This window comes from Haliotis rubra, unplaced genomic scaffold, assembly GCF_003918875.1.
Source record: "Haliotis rubra isolate DU_JTF1 unplaced genomic scaffold, ASM391887v1 Scf218, whole genome shotgun sequence".
In the NCBI taxonomy this organism is placed as follows: Eukaryota; Metazoa; Mollusca; class Gastropoda; order Lepetellida; family Haliotidae; genus Haliotis; species Haliotis rubra.
This window is the reverse complement of record NW_025766203.1, coordinates 44,446-65,390: the sequence shown is the minus strand read 5'-3', so window position 1 is coordinate 65,390 and position 20,945 is coordinate 44,446. Positions and strand designations below refer to the sequence as shown.

Here is a 20,945-nt window from a genome sequence, read left to right as displayed (position 1 = left end):
CATAGAAGTCCTTCTCGGAAACGCTAGTAGGGTTTCAGAACGACAACTTTTATCTGGGTTGACACTACACTGGGAAAGAAAACACAATTACCAACGTTGCCATATTGTCATAGAATGGGGACCGGAACCTTCACTGATATCACCACCCTTAGTAAACCACTATGGGGTTCGTGTAGACCAAGATTTACCTATTATAGTCTCACCTTTTTACGTGTACCATAATCTAAACCTTATAAGCCTCAAATACACTGAGCAAAAACTAAATAAAACACAATTAAAAAATATCTTATAAAATATATATACACACAGGACGGGACTGTACCCAGTCTAAGAAGTAGCAAAAACACTGGAAACTGTAGACGGTTTTCGTTTGAGGCAATCATGTGACATAAAACGACAACTAGAACAAGATCGCGACATACGGGCAGCATTATGTAAGAAATACCATAGGGCTTTCAATTTCGTGGATGGGGTTGACAACACCCTTATGGCAACCAGCATGGGATTAGGAGCGGTAGGTGTCGGGTTGTTAACGACCATCGTAGCCGCACCCATAGTGCGAGGCATTGAAATAACAGCTGGGGTGTCAGGGTTGGTGGGGTTGGTGTTTAAATTTGCATCCCACAGATAACATCGTAAAGCATTGAAACACGACAAATTAGAATTCTAGCCGAAGCAAAGACGACCATATTTCCACCTCACTCACTGACAATAAAATCTCTGAGGAAGAGTTTCGTTTAGTACTCTCTGAACTCACAAAATATCACAGAATGAGATTAGGTCCAAGTCTCGTAAAAGCACTGCCATCAGTGAAGACGAGAAAAAAAAGTACATAGAACAAGGGATACAACAAGCCCAACAAGCTTTCATTACGGAAACCAAAGAAATCATAGGAGATTCACATTAAATTGTTTCGCTGAGATCAACATTATATAGTTTATTGATGTGAAAATTTATTGCTAGGACAAACAACACTTACCTCCCTGTCGAGTGATCACAATAGTGCACGTGACCAGGAAGTGTTGGCTTGAGTCATAGGCCGCATGACCAGGAAAGTGCCGATTCGAGGTCATAGTGACCAGGAAGTTGGCTGGGGATTCAAAAGTGGTATGCACACTAGCGGAGAGAGATAAGGGCCTGACCAAAGCTTTATTTCATAAAATAAGCTTTACAGAGTCTTTTGTCAGAAGCGATCTCATACCGCTATTCTTTATACTACTCGTTGCGTTCATTGATTTAAAAAAAGCTTTTGACTTTGTAAATAGAGATAAACTCTGGAAATTACTCTCATCATACGGCGTAAACAGTAGAATGTTACAAGCCATTATGAGCATATATAAAACAGTTAAATCGTGTGTCAGAGTACAATCCGTGTTAACGGAATGTTTTATTTGTCCATTTGGTTTATGGCAGGGTTGTACGTTGAGTCCAATGTTATTCTCATTGCTTATAAATGAACTTTCTGTAGAAATTGCAAGTTATGGTAAACATGGAGTCCAATTGTTTCCAGATGTACCTGAAATTCTAATGTTGTTGTTTGCGGATGATGTAAGTTTTGTGTCAGATACTATTGGTGGTCTTCAGTGCCAGCTAGACACATTAAAATCGTATGCAGATAAGTGGGGATTTACTGTAAATTTAGATAAATCTAAAGTTCTTATTTTTAGGAGAGATGGGAAATTAGCGGTTAAGGAAAACTGGCTTTATTATGGGAGAAACATTGAAACGGTAAGCAGTATTATTTTCTAGGTTTTGTGTTCACGTGTAGTTATAGTGTTAGAAAAGCGGTCTTAGAACTTTCAGCTCGTGGTAAGAAGGCTTTAATGGAGTTAACTATAAACTTAAGGAAATGAAGCGAGACATTTCAAAGGCGAGGTCCACATATTTAGACTGCTTTTCCTGAATCTTGCCAATTGGGTTGCTGTGAAAAGGGACAGAAAATAACATAAATACATTCATTGGTTTTATCTAAAAGGACAAGATAAGGTTGCTGTATATTGGCCTATTCCAAAGAAGTTTAAAAGCATCATTTTCCATGACGCACTGGACGTTCAGGGTCGTACCATGGATGGACCTCGGAGTTAAAGCCACAACCATGGCAAAGACGAAAGCAACGAGCCGTGCCATCACGTCTTTTAAGATATGCTGTATGTGCCAAGGAAGGGCATCCACTAAACAGGTGTTGGACAGTTTCTTTAAATACATTGCAAAGTTGACATTTCATTTTGATATTTTGGTTAAGATAGCGATTGTAAGTGGGAAGTGACTGATCCTGGGCAGCAAAAAGAAAGCCCTCAGTTTCACTTTTAAAACCAGCCGAACTTCATCCAGGCGAAGGTGTGCGTTGGATTGCTATTCTTTACACACGATGAAATGGTTTCTCAGAAAGTTCCTCCACAGATGACCGACTGTGGTCAGATTTGGTGAATGATAACGAAATCAACCTCAAATTTTAGATTCTGTCCAACGACCTTGGCACGCTAGAAACAGCTGTGGAATTCCTTGCTTTCATCATGTGTCTTGACATGCATCACCAGAGGATAATCCAATAAATAAATTTGTGCAAAAGTACACAATAAAATCACGAAGAGCCTCCACATTAATCAAACCCCGATCTCCCGAATTGATTGGCATATATAAACGATTAGGAGTGGGACGAGGGTGATGGGCTCTTTTATCAGGTGGATAATGATCATAGTGAACTGTACAGTGCACTATTTGAAAAGGTTTTATCATGTTATGAAGTATGTGAAGGTCTGAATGAAACAGCGGTTTGGTTGCATACATCATATTATATTATATTATTATACAGTATATAATACTTTCCACGTTCTGATTCCATGTTGAAGTCATAGTATCCCAATTGCGTAGATCGATGTTCATGCTGTTGATCACTGGATTGTCTGGTATACAGTAGCCGCCATATAGCTGGAATATTGCTGAGTGCGACAAAAAACTGAATTCACTCACCAGGCATCAATATAATAAACTATGACCAAGAATCTCTATCGTTGGATAATTGTGTAAATGAAGCCTACAGCCTCCAGTCATGGGATAATAAGGAGTAAACATGCATCTTACAATGACTTTCATGGTCAGTTCCTGTCACTAGTAGTGTGGTGGAGGTGTCTTTATTGAAGGACTGCTGTGGCAGACATAAACAACTTGAAAGAAGAGGACCTCGCAGCCCACAAGCAATTTGGTACTGTGGATGTGTTGAACGTAGGTCTTCGGTTGTGTATACTCTTTTAAGTACCTGTGTAATGATCGGAGCAAAATAGACAAGATACAAAAGAAACTTGGAGATGCAAGGCTTGCCATTTATGTTACCAAGATCTTTCTTTGTATCCAAATCTACTTGACATAGCGATTGTACAATCAGAATTGATAATCATTGCTGATGGAAGTACAGGCTTTCCAGATAACAGCAAGAAGGAATGTCAGGATTTCCTAGCACATGATACGGAAGGACCCGAACCTTGGCGACCCCGTGGACCAAGGTTGGACAATAGCAGAAGACAGTTCTTTTTGAGACATTGCCAACTGAACTATGAGATATCACAAACTTGTTTACCGTGTCACTTTGAAAACGCATAGCCGAGATTGATGTGAGGAAAAAATATAACGAGACATCAGTTGTTATTATTTATGAAAAGCACATGAAATAAGAATAGAATGTTGTCAACATGACATGCACAGCATCTTCTAAACTGAGGCACCCCCGTTATCACAGTCAGTATCTCGTGTGGCCTCCATCAGCTTTGGCACAGGCTTGGATACGTTGGGGCATAGAGTCACAGAGACGAGTGATAAAGGCCACAGGAAATGTTTTATTGCAAGGTTAGGGTGAAATCTGCAACGTTGGCTGGCGGTGGCTGACGTCTGTAAACTCGCCTCCCAAGTTCGTCCCACAAGTGTCCAATGGGGTTTAAGTCGAGTGAATAAGCGGGACAGTCCATCACAATGATTCCAGTTTGCTGAAGGAAGGCTTCTGTCACTGTTGCAGCATGGGGCCGTGCGTTGTCACGCTGGAATATCAACTGGCGTTTACGTCGTAGGTGACGGCGCAGCAAAGTAACGACTTCCGGCCTTAGAATTTCATCCATGTAGTGCTGTGCAGTGAGATGGCCCTGATGACGTGAAGATCGCACCTGAAACGTGCGTTTATTGTCCCCCAAACCATCACACTGCCACCGTCGATCTCGCTGTCTGACCCATGCATTGGCGTAACGCTTACCATGTCGCCGATAAACTCGTTCTCTTCCATCAACAAATTAAACACAGTGCCTTGACTCGTCCGAAAACGCAATTCTACGGAAAAAAAGCCGTGGTCAACACGGTAGTAACGCCGGGATCATTACCCCTTGTGTCTCAGGCGCTGTCTGACTGCAATGGGGTGGATTCGTCTCACATGCCTGTCAATTGTGTTCGCTCCTGTTGCTGTTTCCGTCCTGATGCGATCTCGGAGGTTCGCCAGTCCAATTTGTCGGTCTTGTTTAGCCGTCGTAACCGAACGTTGTTCGAGAACGGTCTGCAGCGCTTCCTCTTTGTTTATGTCTTCTGACAAGACGGCTTATGGGTTAATTGGTTCACATTAAAACGCCTGGCAAAGGCTGTCTGTGAAGTCCCTGCTTCGAGCAATCCCAGTACACTTTCCTATTCCTGTAAACTCAGTCATGGCATTGTTTCAAACCGCTTCTGTCCCATTGATGCCCTTGCCAAAATTGTATTTTTTTAAATTATGCAAAAAAACTCAAAGTGATTCAATATGTTTCGTTGTATTTCCAAAAGTGTATGACCAAAATGAATAAGTCTCATCACACTACAAAGCTTATGAAGGTATACGATACCCGTTGGCATATTGCTGTGGTTTGAAACTTTCAATGTATGCTCATGCGTGATTATTAACTTTTCGTACTTTGTGAATGAATGTGTGAATCAAAGCGACAAACCCTTTTCACATCCACAAGACATTTCGACTAAAGCAGAGTTTGTAAGCCAAAGTAGGGACTTGACAGACATCAGTTTTGTCCCTGATGGTCAAATATTCGAAATATCCTCCACATATTTACGCAAACGTTTTCTAGATAATTTATCATTGCTAGTACTTTGATATTAATATATTCTCACATTTTCGTGCACAAGAATGTATACCAGAGGCATATGACTTATTACATGTATTGACTATTTCACTAAACTTGGAGCGCACGTATAAACATTCAGGTTGTTTTTTTTATATGCTTCACCATTGAAAACACATAAATGAACAAGTTTCGAATGACCATTCTCATTTATTATTTATACCATAGTAAAGTTAATTACTTTCACCGTTAACTGAACATAAATGTAGCTTTCAAGACACATGAATGCGATATTTTGGCCCAAAGCTTTACTTCTGGTGCAATATATCCATTCAACAAATACCCATTCAAAATTTATGTCTATGCTGAATAAAAAAGATTCATGTCTTTCAATTCAGAGTTTAAAACTATTTCGAAAGTTTTTACATATTTCATGAATAATACCTGTTAGAGAAATTGTTCACGTGTCGCCATGGAAACAGGCTGGTTACCATTTTCCGTGCCTATTTTATGGGACTACAAACTTACCTTACTGAAAGGTTAGATATATTCAATCAATAAAATATAGGTTTGTGCCTTGTTATACCTCCAGTTGGAGTGCAACTCTTCCGATGAGTCTGACACCACGTCTATAAACCTGGACGTGATCATACCCCCCATCCTTCAACCCCCATCCTTCAAATTATCGACCGATTTCAGATGCTTTTTGCAAAACCATGGAACGCACGATTAATAACTCCTTTGGTACAAATATCTTCTTGCTGATATACAATGTGGTTTCTGTAAAAACAGACAGAAGTACCATTGATCATTTAGTGCGTTTAGAAACATTCCTAAAAAATGCAATAATTTATAAAGACCAAGCTATAACTTTAGATCGCAACTCACTTAAAGTGGTAAAGCATGCCAAGTTTATGGGTATAATGTTTGGTGAATATTTGACCTTTCGGTAAAACAAACACCTATTAAAAGGATAATGGGCACTTTAAACGACATGTTGGAACATGCAGTGAAGCAACTGATTCAATATTCGTTCAGTTTGAGTGAAATGAAACATTGTCAAAAACAGCGAAAAGCAAGGGTGCTGAAACACCCCAGCACCGTGTTTGATTCAAACGCCCAAACACAAAAACCTAGTGCATGTGGAAGGCAGACTGCCTGTGCAGCTTGTGGCAACTGGGTACTGGCAGTTGTGAATCGGTTACGAAGGGCTTGGAACACAACATATCGGACATTAGCCCTTGAATGTTTTTCCGGGTCTTCCAGAGCGAATCTCTGTCTAGTAGTCTGCCAGTGGCCTGGAACCTGTCCCTCAGTCTGTGACTCCACTTCTCATACGATACTCTGATTATAAACCCGTGATCAAATCTTACATACGTGATCTAATGCTAAAGAAGACACCTAAGTGGGTATAAATAAATGCCATGAAATTCAACCCACTGTCGGTTACGTCTACTTTGGATTGTCAATCCAGATTTCAAGATGTGATTATGCAATAGCTATAGCAGAGGATCCTCGGTTTTCTGTCGCTTGTTATGAAAGAATCACGGTCAAGCTTGACCTGCTTGACTGCATTGACTTTTCCATCACTGGGGATAAATATTATAGTGTCCAAACAGTAAAGGACCTTTCAAATAACGATCATTCTCGTTTAAGCTTGGGTGTTTTAAAAGAAATAGATCTCATTCATACATTCTGATGTAAAATGTGGTGTCTTTTATAAGTTAAAAGAATTGATTATTAACAGAGACTGATTGTGACTGCGCCTTCGACGGGGGTTGAAATACCGTAAAATTATATCATCCTTGAGAGAGTACGTAAGTCACGATTCATTCAAAGTATTTTGATATTTACAATCGTTTTAATAGTACAGTATGTGTCCTTACAATGTTTGGCTCAATTTCCCAACAATTGCCAACATCTGAAGATATGGTGTAAACCCATCTTGAGTATATGTTGGCAGGTTGCGAACGTAATGTAAGTCACCATGGTCTGTAGTATGGTGATCTGGCTTGAGCATATAGCCCGTTGATCTATAGCCCGTTTTCACAATGTGTCGTGTATAGAAATATCGTTTAATGGTTACGTGCCCTGTGATATTCTAGTTATTGTACTGCCCTTTGTTGATAGGAATATATATCGTTCGTTTGTATGAATACAAAACTTTCACGATATGGCTGAAATACTGCCGATGTGACATGAAATTTTAATTCACTCACACACTCATTTCCCAATGTTACCATTCACTAGAAAATCAGAACGTATATATATAGTTAGAAGTATAAAACCACATGTCTGTTATCACTTGTTTTGAACAGATTATCTTTGTTGATGAAGCAGCGACAGGCATGGCTACTCGAGACGTATTTTTGTTACTCTACTTGTGCGGAATTGTCGGTTTCTGGGCCCAAGGTAACCTCACTTTTCTCCCACTCTATGTGTTTAAATGAAATACTTCACTGGATTCATTTTATACTGTGTTGGCATAATAACAACAACGACTCAATACCGTACTATTGCTACAGATCCATGCAGTGGAACTACGAAAGTTCCAAATCTTGAGAAGCGAGACGGTGTTTACGTTATAGCAACAAGTGAGAGAGCCCTCAACGACAGGCTGCTTACAGAAGGCTGGTATGACTCCAGTGGTAAATACCTACTCAACTCAGCACCGGGGTTTCAGCATTGCGGTACTCGTTATCCAATATGGAGACAAAGTGAGTATTTTGTCTGAGTTTTTAAACATTCGATATCAAGCAATATATTTTCAGTAATTTACAAAGGATGATTAGGCGGTGGGGCAGTCTTGTGGTTAAAACGGTCCCTCGTCACTGTGTGAAGCCGATTTCTCGTGTCCCCCGCCATGATTTTGTTGGAATAGTGTTAAACAACACTCACTCACTTATTCAAAGGGTGATTGGGAGCGGTGCTTCACAGTTTATACCAGCCAGCTTTCGAACAAAAACAGCTGCAGTGGTGTCTACATTTCACAGCATTGTGAACACAGGTTTCAAAGAACAATTCATGCCGAAAAGTTCACAAGGTTAAAAGTCTTTTTACAGTTGACATGTGCTGTACATTTCGCATTTCGGTTAGTACCACATGCACTTACATGACGAATTTTCCAGCGAAGCAGTTGCAATACTTGTTTTGGGATACAACAATTTTGGGGAAAGTTCTCCTTGGGAGAAGCCAGAACATTTTTCAACGGATATATGATTGTATTTCAGAAAAGAACGGTGACACATCCACAATGTGTATTCAGATTCACAACAACAACTGTTACCTACCGTTCTACATAGAAACCAAAATGTGTGGCACGAAGGAGATATTCTATTTGAAGAAAACAATATTTTCAAGTGCATACTGTTTTGGTAAGATAATATTCTCTATGAACAGACACAAATACCTTAATACAGATAGTTCCACTTTGTAACTTTTTTATTGTATAAAGCCGGGATCAGTTACTTCCGTATTTCCTCAGATTGTGTTGAACAAGTGACATGACATACAGTGGCAAAAGTAACACTGTTTTCAAATGATTCTTTTGTTTCGTTAACTACATAGATATGACAAAATTCAACCAGCAAGTATCTGTACCCTGGTCCATCCAATTCTGTCATAGTATGTTAGCTAATCTGTCATGACATGAGTGCAAATAAATCATACTTATATGGGAGAATCTGATCATCAAAAAGAGATCATTATTCATTTGATTTCAGTTGCGATTACTTTGAAGATAAGGAAGATTCCCTATATGATAGAAATAGGCTTGTCCAAATTTTACGTTATCCAGATAGTTCCACGGTGTAACTTTATAATATAAATGAATGGAATGAAAAATATTGGGTCAGTAATATTTTGTTTACCTTGCTTGCAGGTACACCGAACATCCGTAAGTAATACGGCTTTACGTTTGTATTGCTAAAATAACCTTTTGAATATTTACATAAGAGTATATATATTGCACAGATAGATTTTTAGATTTTGTCATGATAGATACATAAAGATAAAAAAAAGTACAAAGCCTATTTCAAGCGGATATTCAATAAAACCATGACAAATTGTATAACTGAAGTAAAAATCAGGAGAAACAACCTTGCGGTTATGAGAGAGCAGTTCGATTAATAAAAATGTTATTAAACATTAACGTTATCATGTTGACCTTGTTATAGTTCCTGGGTCAGTCATACTGGTCCCTCACAGCTTATGAAAGCTCGAGGTGTTTGCATCGGGCCTTACACTGTATCTCGGGCCAATTCAGCACACATCAGATCAATACAGTCGACCTCGGGCAAATGTGACTTACCTCTGACTACGACAAGGCCAGTATGTAATCACCCATAAAGTAACATTATAACATAGCAAACTGTACACCATATAACTATGTTGGTGACTATGTGTCTGTGGTTGTTACAGCTCCAACATTTAACGTGAAACCAAACGTTACTACCCGACTCCGCAACAATAAGTATACAAGCAAGCTGGAGTTCCGTTGTGAGTTCAGCAAACACGCAGATGACGTCTTCTACACAACCAACTGGGTCGTTAACGGAGAGCTTGTCCTCAGTGAAGAACCCTTGAAGTGGAGCGGTGGAGGTGTTATAGAAACACATGCTTTGACTGAGGCTAAACTGATCAGTGTAAACATAACTCAAGTTGGATTCGAGGTACATATACAATGCAATTAATAAAAACCGGCTGTAATAGTGAGGTGAGGTGAAATGGGGTTTAACGTCGCACTTAAGAATAATTCGCTCATATGACGACGTGCATGCGTGTGTATGTGTGGCTAGACCAGCTGTTTTTGGTTATAGTGCTAGCTCATTGAGATACTATGCCGCAGTGAAGCATGAATACCCCACTCAGCCACATTATACTGACTCCGAGCCGACCAGTCCTTGTTGTACCCATTAATGTCGAGCGCCAGGCAGGGACCAACGCGTACTATATTTTAACGTTTTTTGGTTTGACACGTCCGGGGATCGAACCCGCGACCTTCCGCTCTCCCGGCGTAGGGGGTGGTTATTACAGTGAAAGTCCTCAGTGGGCAAAAAGAGTCAATATTTATGTTTGTGTGTTTTGCACTCAGCAATATTTCAAATAAACGGCAGCGGCCTGTGAATAATCGTGTCTGAACCAGACAATCCTCTCAAAAATCATGAGCATCGATATACGCAATTGAGTCAATGTTCAAGAGTTTATAGTTGTGCGGGTGATTCAACTATCGATTGTCTGCTATTAAGTTTAACTACATTAACAATATTGTTTTTCACATTTTGCACTAACTTACCATCTCTAACTTACCACAGTTGCGGTGTTCAGTCACAGCTAGCGTCGGAAATGACACAGCAGCCAGTGTTCCTGTTTTGTCAGATTCGAAGTTTATTGGAATTAAGGTAAACTGCCTCGTTGGAACTATTTGTCATCGTTTCCTTGTATCATATATTAATCATAACCTGCATCTGCATCTGCAGAGTAGCGGAGTAGCCTAGTGGTTAAAGCGTTCGCTCTTCACAACGAAGACCCGGGTTTTACTCCCCACTTGGATACAATGTGTGAAGCCGATTTCTGGTGTCCCCGCCGTGATATGGCTGGAATATTGCTAAAAGCGGCGTAAAACGAAGATGGGCGAATTGTACGTGTGAAATTGAAATTTCACTGCACACGCTTGTTGAATACCTGGGTGTACTATCAGCAAGTGGCCACCCCTCGTGAAAAATGTGACAACAAAAAAATGATCGTTTGTTTAACAACTTTTTTATTCGGGTGTCCAAAATTATGAGACAAATCATCGGATGTTGTCTGTCGATTTCATGTGACTGTGCAAAATATGGCTTTATTGCGATTAGTCGATTTTGTGTTAGTGAGCAATCCATCGGTTTAAAATGAAGTCAAACGGCCTATAACCGACATTTATGCCCTAATCATTAAAATACTCTTTACACCTTTTTTATTATGACAGTACATTTCTGAGTAAACGTCTTGTGTTATAATTCAGCTCGGAGAAAGTCTATGATCTGGGCATGTTTCAGATCTTGGCTATGTTCCATTACTTCGCTGAAACGTGAGCTCAAACGACATATTGTTTCTGAAATAAAATTTGAATGTTTTTTTTACTGTTTTACAGATATCTGAAGAATCACTTACACTATCAGAAGGAGGGTTCGCTGACATCTCCCTGCTGTTGACGGTACCATTTGGCTGTGGGACTGAAGGTCTTGGATGTGAACTCCTCGTAGAATCAGTTCACCTTGGTATGTACATATATATAGGTGATGAAATGTAATGCATTGTAATGTTATTATAGGCTCTGTGACTTGGCAGGTTGCAGCCTGTCATATTACAATCAGTGTTCATGATGCCAGACACAGAGCGAGAGTAATCATATATCTGGAATATTGCGAAGTTTAAAAACAATTACTCGATGGATGTGAAATTTCCCTTTTAATATTAATCCCGGACCTACCTTCATAACTGTCATACTTTCAGTTATCCAAAAGCAACATTAAACGATAGTTGGTGTGTGTGTGTGTGTGTGTGTGTGTGTGTGTGTGAGCGTATTGTAAGTGATATCAGTATCCATATTTCAGAGACAACCGCTGATTGTAACCAGTCTAGGTTGGCAAGTTCATCTTGTGGAACAGTTTTTTCGGATACGAAATGGAATAAAGCTGCCACAATCAGGGTATTTGGTCAAGTGTCTCAGACCCTTGGCTCGGCAAGTACTATGTTGAAAGTGAAGATGGTCACCCCTGATGTGCTACCTGGCAACGAGTTTTGGGCCAGATATACTGTCGGCGTCATAACGGTAAATCCTGAATTTCTTATCACATACAGTGGGAATAAAAAGATACGTTTATGCCTATGTGTCTTATAAATCCCTTATAAAGACTTTTGTTCGATACCCCACTTGGGTACAATATGTGAAGCCCATTTCTGGTGTGCCCCGCCGTGATATTGCTGGAATATTGCTGATAGCGTCGGAAAACAATGCTCACTCAATGTAAATGATCACATCTCGTCATATGCAAGTGAATTCCTGACCTCTTATGTGAAAAGGTCAGTTCCACAGGCCGGATGGAACGTTTAGATATGAATGACGTGTGCTGTTCATTCCACGAGCTGCCTGTCCACTTACAGTCATCAACCTATCTTCCTTGCTGCAGCCACTGTATAGTCTTTCACTTAAACTGCGCAAATTGGAAACATCCTTTGCTCGCGTGCTTTGTGTCCTTGTGTATATAATGCGAGTTATGTATGGATTACTGCTTCTACTACTACTACTACTGCTATTACTACTACCATCGTCAACGTCGTATTGATGTTTGTATCGCCTGAAACCACCGCTTTAACCATCGAAACTGGCATTTCACAAACACGCTATTAAAAGACATCAGAGCTCCAGGTCTGTTGAATCCATAAATATTTTCTAAATAATTGTACATATTCCTCCTAGTAACCTATGTGTGTGTTCAGGTTCAGCTGAAAAAAGAACACAGACCCGATTGCACGGAAGTCGTGTCATGCAGTCACTGATCCACACATGCTGACATTTGACGGAAGGTAAATCTTTCTAATTATTATTTCTATTATGCTAACATTTGTATCGCGCCGCTATCCAGCTCAGCCGCTATCCAGCTCAGCTTGTTTTTCCCTCGATCACTGGATGTCAATCTCAACGGCACGTCGTATTATCAATCTCAACTCCCTGGGGAGCATACAACTCTTGCAGCCACTAGGCGCACTGAGTTAGTGTGGCTTTCCAATCCTTACGAGGTACCCATTCACATCTTGGTGGACTGGGACACATAGTCACAGCACTTTGTCCAGGCAATGCCACCATCTGGTCATATTCCAACGGATTAGCGGGTTCTTTTAAGTGCACAGGGTTGTGTACTGTTCCAATGGTTCGTGTGTGACCATGTATACCTGAGTGTGTAACGTCAGTAGCTACAATAATATTTAAACAAATACCAATCAGGTGTGAAAGAAATTTGATACACCTATTCCATGCTCATCGTGGACTGCAAGACAGAATGAGGTAAATATTTTATATTTAATCCAACCGGTGTTGAAATTATCATTTGCCTGACACACTTACATAAAAGTCAGTTGGCCTTAAGAATTCATGATATCCAATATTTAACAACGGTACCAGTTTGATTTGGCAGTATGATTCAATTTGTGAAGAGAGACCGGCAGGATTCAGACTCCCTTAATTAGCCATATGTATTAATGAAATTTTCTCCGGTAAACGACAACTACAAGGAACTCAAAGGGGGGCACTAATTTTAGTTTGCTGTAACTGTAGTTCTTTATATGCAACTCGACTAAAACAGTCAACGGTTCAAGAAAAACAGTTCACTGTATCAGTCAGTTCGTTCTACCTACATGAGTTCGTTAAAAGAGTAGTTTATTGCATGTTGAAAGGATATATTTTTTACAACACCTCTTTTGGCAGCGAAACACCTCTATTTCCATTTGTGCATGGTATCACAGCGAAATCTGATTTTCTCTTTCAGGTATTACGAACACCAATACGAAGGTACCTACACCTTGTATAAGCACAAGACCTTTCCAGTTGAGGTATGTATATACTAGTATTCAAAAGGGAAAGTTGACTAATGGAAAGTTGAAGTCACCCTTTGGTCATACTGCCTTGTGGACATGACCCATAGAATAGAGCGTGTAAGGTTAGAATAATATCAAAAGAATACAGCATTGAGTCTGTCTGTCTGTCTGTGCTCATATCTACTCATGTCGTTATTAGTGAGTGAGTTAACATTTAAAGTCTCTTTGGCAATATTTCAGCCATATCGTTACTAAAACAACATATATATTAACAATAATTAAAGATAGAGTATAAAATCCCGTCAACGAAGGACAGTAAAACAACTAGAGTATCACAGATACAAATGTAAAACTATTAATTAAATCTAAAACATTTTAACTAAAGAGGACAACACAATATAAAAATAGGCTATAGATCACCAACAACAGAAGGTAGTTCACAATACTAGGGACCATGGGGACTTACAGTACCTTTGCTACCTGCATGGACCCTAGTTGGATTTACAACATCCCTTCAACCGTTGGCGATTGTACAAAATGTTAACCAAAATTAACATAAAAAGAATACAACGTTTAAAAATGTTTAAATTGACTTTGAAAGTTTTGGGACTTACGTACCCTCTGAGGGGGACAATAATTTTACGATACTTCAACCCCCTTTAAGGATACAGCCACAAATAATCTCAGTTACTAATCCAAACTACCAATAATAACATATATATCTATTTACAAACTATTCATCAAAATGTATCTAGTAATTCTATTTCTTTTACACATTCAATAATTTAATGAAAATTATCAGTACTAAAAAGATCCTTAACAGTTTTTACATTGAAATACCTTGTGATGGAAAAATTCATGTCGTTATTAAAAAACCGATTGTGTAAATATTGTACTTATCAGGAGGTGGAAGATGAATACTACTTGCTTGTTAGTCTATTGTGTACAAATATCAGAAAAGAATACATAAAGAAATATTTCTATTTGGATCCCACGAACAGACAAATTCTATACTCTCATGTCATGCCAAATTCAAACAGTCACAAAGTATCTTGCAATGTATATATACCATGCAATGAATGTCATATCCTCTGCATTACAGATGTGATAATATTTATGATGATTATACAGTCGAACCCAAGTGTCTCGAATTCGGTTGAGACGAATTTTCGAACTCATCTCTCTATCATTGCCCATTTCCCTATATTTATTACTATTTTTACCCTCATGTCTCGAACTAGATGTGTCGAAATAGGGGTAGTGTCGAACTCATTTTAGGTCGACAAAAGCCCCAGTAAGTACAATATTACATTTTTGTCTCGAACTGTCAAAGTTGGTTCTTGCCACTGAAAACTTCATGTATTTATTTTCGTTGCACCCTTTGCTTCCCAATGTAAAATGTACTATAGGCCTCTGGCCTTTTCAGCACTATAAAAACACAAAAACCCAAAAAGGTATGTATAACTGATTAAATAAATTGACATTAATCTCTTGAGATATTATGGTGATTTACTGTTATCAGAAAAATAGGTACAGGCAATGAAATCTACAAACCTCTTTCAGGATCCATACGGAATCTTTGCCAAAGTCACAGTCGACTGGCGATATTTACCATATCATGAGCATGTGTTTATGAATAACTATCAAATAGTGATGATACCAGGTCAGTGTAGCTCGATCTACAGGTGACACATGTAGAAAACACGTGCAAGGACTAGTCAATGTTTCACCTGTAAAAATACACTCACGGGAACATATCTCACAATTAAAATAGGGAATCGTATCATCTTATATTCTTGTAACTGATGCGTCATATTTGGAAATGTTCTGCACATACATGCCAGCCATTAAGGTTTTGAAAGTTTCACAAGACCTTGAATGTTGTAAACGTGACCAAACAACTTCCAAATAAGAGTCGTATTACGCCCTTAGATATCTTGTAAAGATAACAATGCTCGACTGAACCTGAACAAGTATTAAATGTAAATACCAGGGGTTGGACCTGAAGGACTATTGCGCGACATGCAGGGAATACTGACTAAAGGAAAGTTGAAGTCACTCCTTTGGTCATACTGTCTTGTGAACATTACTCATAAGAATGGAATGTGTAAGGTTAGAATAATAGCAAAATAATACATCATTGAGTCTCTCTGTCAGTGCACATATCTACTTATGTCGTAATTAATTTACATCACGTATCAAGGAGATTAAAAGAACAATTTCCTGTTAAAGTTAAAGGATTGCTTTTTTGATGATCTTAGAATTTCGAAAGTACTACCATTTGTCATATAATGCTTTATTAGGGTTTTATCGCATGAATTGCATATTTCCTACCCATGAAACCGTATTTAACATTATGTTGATAATGAATATTGCACTCTTTAGTCTGTATTGGCTATATCATTATAGGTTCAAATACAGACAGCAGATTGTGGAGGAGGTCGGCACAATGCATGGTGTAATTGTGGAGTTGCTATACGAGCTGGCCGGACAGTGTTTGAGTTCAACAGGTGCGCACTGGGACAGCCCAGTATCTGGACAACAGAATACACACTATGTGAAGACAACGGAGATGTACTTCAAGTCAAGAAAAAGGACAACAGCTATGAGGTAATTTATGTTTTCTTATTTGTTGTATATTTCCGTTGTTTCACCTCAGGTCACATGGTGTAAATCGAAGTTGAAGAAATGCTGTCTATTAGTACTAGTTAAAGATGCAGATAATTTGATATATAAAAGTTGTTACACGTGATGCCATGTACACAACACAGGTCACTAGTCAAGTGAATGTTTTCGTTTTCGTTTTTTAACGCCTCAGTAAGCAATATTCAGTTATCGGAGGAATCCAGTTATTAGCATCATGAGAATCGATCAAGGCAATTGGGAAACTATGAAGCGCATCAACCCATGCAACAATGACAACCAATGTGCGCTGATTATGAAGACAAATTCTAACCTTTACCTTCGCCTATCTCAGGTGACGTCAAGCATAGAGCGTGCAGAGGAGTTAAATGGTTATGTATAGTCAAAACAAATAGATCACTGTTAAATAGTGATGATACCCAGTTTTAAGTATCAGCTTCCTCATCCGCAGGTGTATTTGCCAACTGGAGGAAAGGTGAAAGTTAATGTCTACGGTAACTTCATGAATGTGTACATCTACCCGTCAGTCCAAGACGAGAATCAAAGTCTGGGTCTGTGTGGGACACTGACTGGAAACTGCAGCGACGACTTTGTCCTCAGGAACGGCACCTACTCCACTGATAACACATCTACGGGTGGTTGCAACACTGCATTCAGAGTCTGGGAGAATCTTCTTACTACTTTCTCGAACTCATGGAAGTGAGACTTTCATTCGATCAAACCTGATGTTTGTTTGTCAACGCAGTCTGGAGTAGTGCAGCCACAATCACTGAATATATTAGCAGAAATCCAGAGGTTAACATTATGAGCATCGAAGAACGTCCTCTAGAAGCGATGACACACAATCAGCCATGTCAAACATCTTAATTTGTTCATTTCTTAACTTTCCTTGCACCTTTAGTAAATCCGAATGAATAACCGAAATCCGCCCGCCAATTTTATGTGGTAATTAAACAGGAATCCACATCTGAGTTTTAGAATGTAATACCATGACTGCAGATTTAAAGATTATCCTCATATATTCAGTTCACTGATCTTAAATTTCTTGGAACTTCCCTGTAGATTTTATGTTGTAGGGTTGATAATGCAAGTGACCTGTTTAATCCGGACGTTCATGCGTCGCTGTCAGCCTGGCCCAAGACAAACCTCTATTGTTCCTGTTCCCCGGATCTTGGATATGCAACAATCACGGTGGCAGTAAATTGCACTGCAGCCATTCATAAGGTGTGTAACACTCTCCCGGGCTTCATAGACGTGCTCCAAACTTCGTGCACAAATACCGGAAGACGAAGGAGAAGATCCGAAGGTGCTCGTTCGGAATCACCAAGGCGATTACGTCGGGTACGAAATCTATCCTTATTCAAGTATTGTCTTAACTGAAAATAATGTTGTCATGCTATTAATAGTTTTTGTGTGACAATATTTGCAGCGCTGGACCTTGCGTTTTCCTCATTGAGTGGAGTTTGTAGGCCAGAAACATACACCTATCTACATTAGACAGGGATGTCATACTATTATTATTTAAAGCTGTAACATAGAATGCTGCATGTTACATAAATCATCAAATGATAATATATGGGTGTGTAACGTGACCCTGGTTTCACTTTGACGTTAAAAAGATAAAAACAGCACGATAAGATATGAAATTGAAGACTATTTTGGATTATTTTACCAAATCATTTGACTATATGTTTTACGCAGCAATCTGTTAATGCATGGTCAAATGATTGGACAGAAGAAAAAGCCAAGGCATTCTGTGAGAAGAAATTCCAGGAATCGCGATTAGTGCAAGCATGCAAGAACGTATCTGGCGTTGACGTCAACGGAAGCATCGACAACTGTATCCTGGACATTTGGGTATAGTGCATAGACATAAAAGCATTGAACACACAAGTAGATATTCAGGTATTCTACATTGAAGAAGACATTCGTCTATTGCAACAGAAAAGATTAGACAGAACAGATATTTCACAAAGAAGCACATATTCAGGAGTTTACAACAAAACATGCCAAGTATGTACTACACATAGCTGTATACAATAAGAAATTACACATGGAAGTAGACATTCCTGTATTGCACAAAGCTGAAGACAATGAAGTACTCCAAATAAAAGTTGGCATTTATGTATCCAACATAGACATAGACATACAAGTATTGCACATTTCGAGACGACATTCGTCCACGATACATAGAAGTAGACTTTCATATATTGCACATATAAGTAGACATTCATGTGGAGCGGCTGAGATCAATTTTTCATAAGAATTGTGCATTTGATGATAAAAGCACCAAAATCGGCCATCATATAAAAAGAACATTTCTGAAATACTTTCAGATATGGAGGCACCTCAAATTTTGTATTTTGTGCGCATGCGCAGTACATAAACTTTGACATACTATTTTCAGCATTTCCCCCTTCGATCTTGAGTATTGCCATTCATTACACACCTATAATTTTCATAAATAGTGATTTACAGGTTCATGAAAAGACAAGATATACATAATTTTAGAATAATGCAAAACATTTGAACACTCCCTCTTCCCAAAATGGCGGCTAGCAGACAGCTTTGTGGACTATTGAACTCTTTGAGAAAATGTGTGCATGCTTGGGAATTATCTGATTACAACTGACTGAAAATGAGTATAATAAGTGACAAATGAAATGCAGCACAATAAAAAAAAAGTTTTGGATATGTCTAACAATCAAAATCTATGTGATTATTCCCCAACTTCATGGTTCAAGGGCACACAAGGGCGATACTTCAGATTGTCTTTCGCAAGGGAGCAGTCATATTTTCCGGTACAAATCATACTTAATTGGTTTTATTGTTTAACGGTAAATATCAACTGATTAAATGCAAACACTTATCCTGACTCATACTAATTGCTTATCTGATCTCATTTGCGAAAAGTAGTGAAAAATAGAAAAAAAACCATCTCACCCCAACACATTCCCACCTGCGTATGTGCAGCGGATGCACTTGACCAAGCCTGTCACTCTCATATTAGTGCCAACAGTGTTAGAACCGTATCATGAAGAGCCAACATCAATCTACGATGATAAATACCACTTAACTTGGATTGCAGACGGGTTACCCATAGCTTCCCCCATCGAATGATCGTCCTCCTTCACCTTACCACCAACTGGAGCAACTTTGTAAGTCATCAAGAACCAAAGCTACCAGAATGCAGGGTCTTCCCGGCTTGCTCAGCTTGATACTATTATCAGACGAGTCTTCCCGGTCCTCACCATGTCAAGATCTATCAACAAGGCGATGATATCACACTTCAAAGATCCACAGTCCGACAAAGAATGTATGCTTTTGTCCATGGTCAACCTTGAAAAGTACCAGGAATCTATCTCCAACCAGATCTGCTCAGCATCGCCGGGACTCACCTTACTACGTAGACAAGGACGTATTGGCCAAATCGGGACCTTTTGGAAGACCCATTCATCACACAAATCTTAAGGAATAGATCATCCATCCAGTGAACACAATGCCACCGCTCTACTCTATCTTCCGCAGATACAGTACGCAGAAACTCCACACCCCAAGCTCACAGATGCGATGGAGTCACTTCTATCCAAAGAAGCAATAAACGTCAAGAGGCACTCGACCTAGGGTTCTGCTCCACAATTTTCTTGCTTCCCAAGAAAAATGTATCAGGAAAGTCCAGACTAATATGAAGAAGTTCAACAGTGATTACGTATTGAGGACAGAGAGGTTCAGAATTCTCCACCCTCTACAGCAGATGATAAGACAGGACTCCTGTCTGGCAAGCATGGGTTTAAGGGATGCATATCTGCATATGCCAATCCACCCAGGGTCCAGGAAGTATCTACGATTCCTGTTCAACCATCAAAAATACCAGTGGAGGGTTCTACAGTTTGGCAATATCATGGCCCGTGCTTATTCACATGGGTAAGCAAGATCCATCGTGCTCTTTCTGCACAACAGGGTAGTTTGATGCACCTTCTCCTTAGACAATGGCATTAAATCACTTCAACAAGCCGTTATACTCAAACGTCAGTTGAATTACACGCTACGATTGCTGCCCAACGTCATCCCAATCACTCACGAAGAGGAGCAGACTGCAACTACGCCCCATCCTGAGGTTTCTAGCCTGACTGCTGGTCCAGCAGGACTTCAAACCACAACTACTACATCACCTACCAAAGTATCTCCAGTGGTGGACGAGGAAATCAAAGGTCTGCGCAAGGACCTTCTGGGCGTGCCAAGCTTCAACCAGCATCTGTATGTAGATGCGTCTCTACAGGATTCGGGAGCACTTCGACACAGATGTAACCTCAGGGTTGTCGTCTCCAGAAGAGAAGCTACTTCACATCAATCACTGAGGTTAGGCAGTTGTCCAAGCCATTAGCCACTGGGCCCCTCTACTGTCCAATCAGTCATTGAAGACCAGGACAGCCAACTCACCGAGCTAGCAGGCAAGCCGGCTCTAAAACTTTCAGATTGGTAAAACCTTTTCACTTATCCTCACATGAAGCAAAAGCATCAAAATCCGAGTGTCTTCGATCAGCGAACTTGACCAGTCGGCTATTCCAGCAGAGCAGAAATCTCCTGATGCAGATCTACCAGAAGCCTGTATGATGATAAGTCGAAGAGTCTTGACCAGCACAGAAG

At 39.6% G+C, this 20,945-nt stretch overlaps 1 protein-coding gene across 1 annotated transcript; it reads left to right on the top strand.

Annotated features, from left to right (window-relative positions):
• Positions 1–3,457: 3,457 nt before the first annotated feature.
• LOC124277109 lies at positions 3,458–12,649 on the top strand. The gene is made up of 9 exons (XM_046712768.1): positions 3,458–3,500; positions 7,607–7,798; positions 8,312–8,455; positions 8,962–8,976; positions 9,501–9,751; positions 10,394–10,480; positions 11,212–11,338; positions 11,675–11,892; positions 12,561–12,649. Exons 1-9 carry the CDS (start codon positions 3,458–3,460, stop codon positions 12,618–12,620), a joined length of 1,137 nt encoding a protein of 378 aa, XP_046568724.1. The 3' UTR covers positions 12,621–12,649.
• The last annotated feature ends 8,296 nt before the right edge of the window (positions 12,650–20,945 follow it).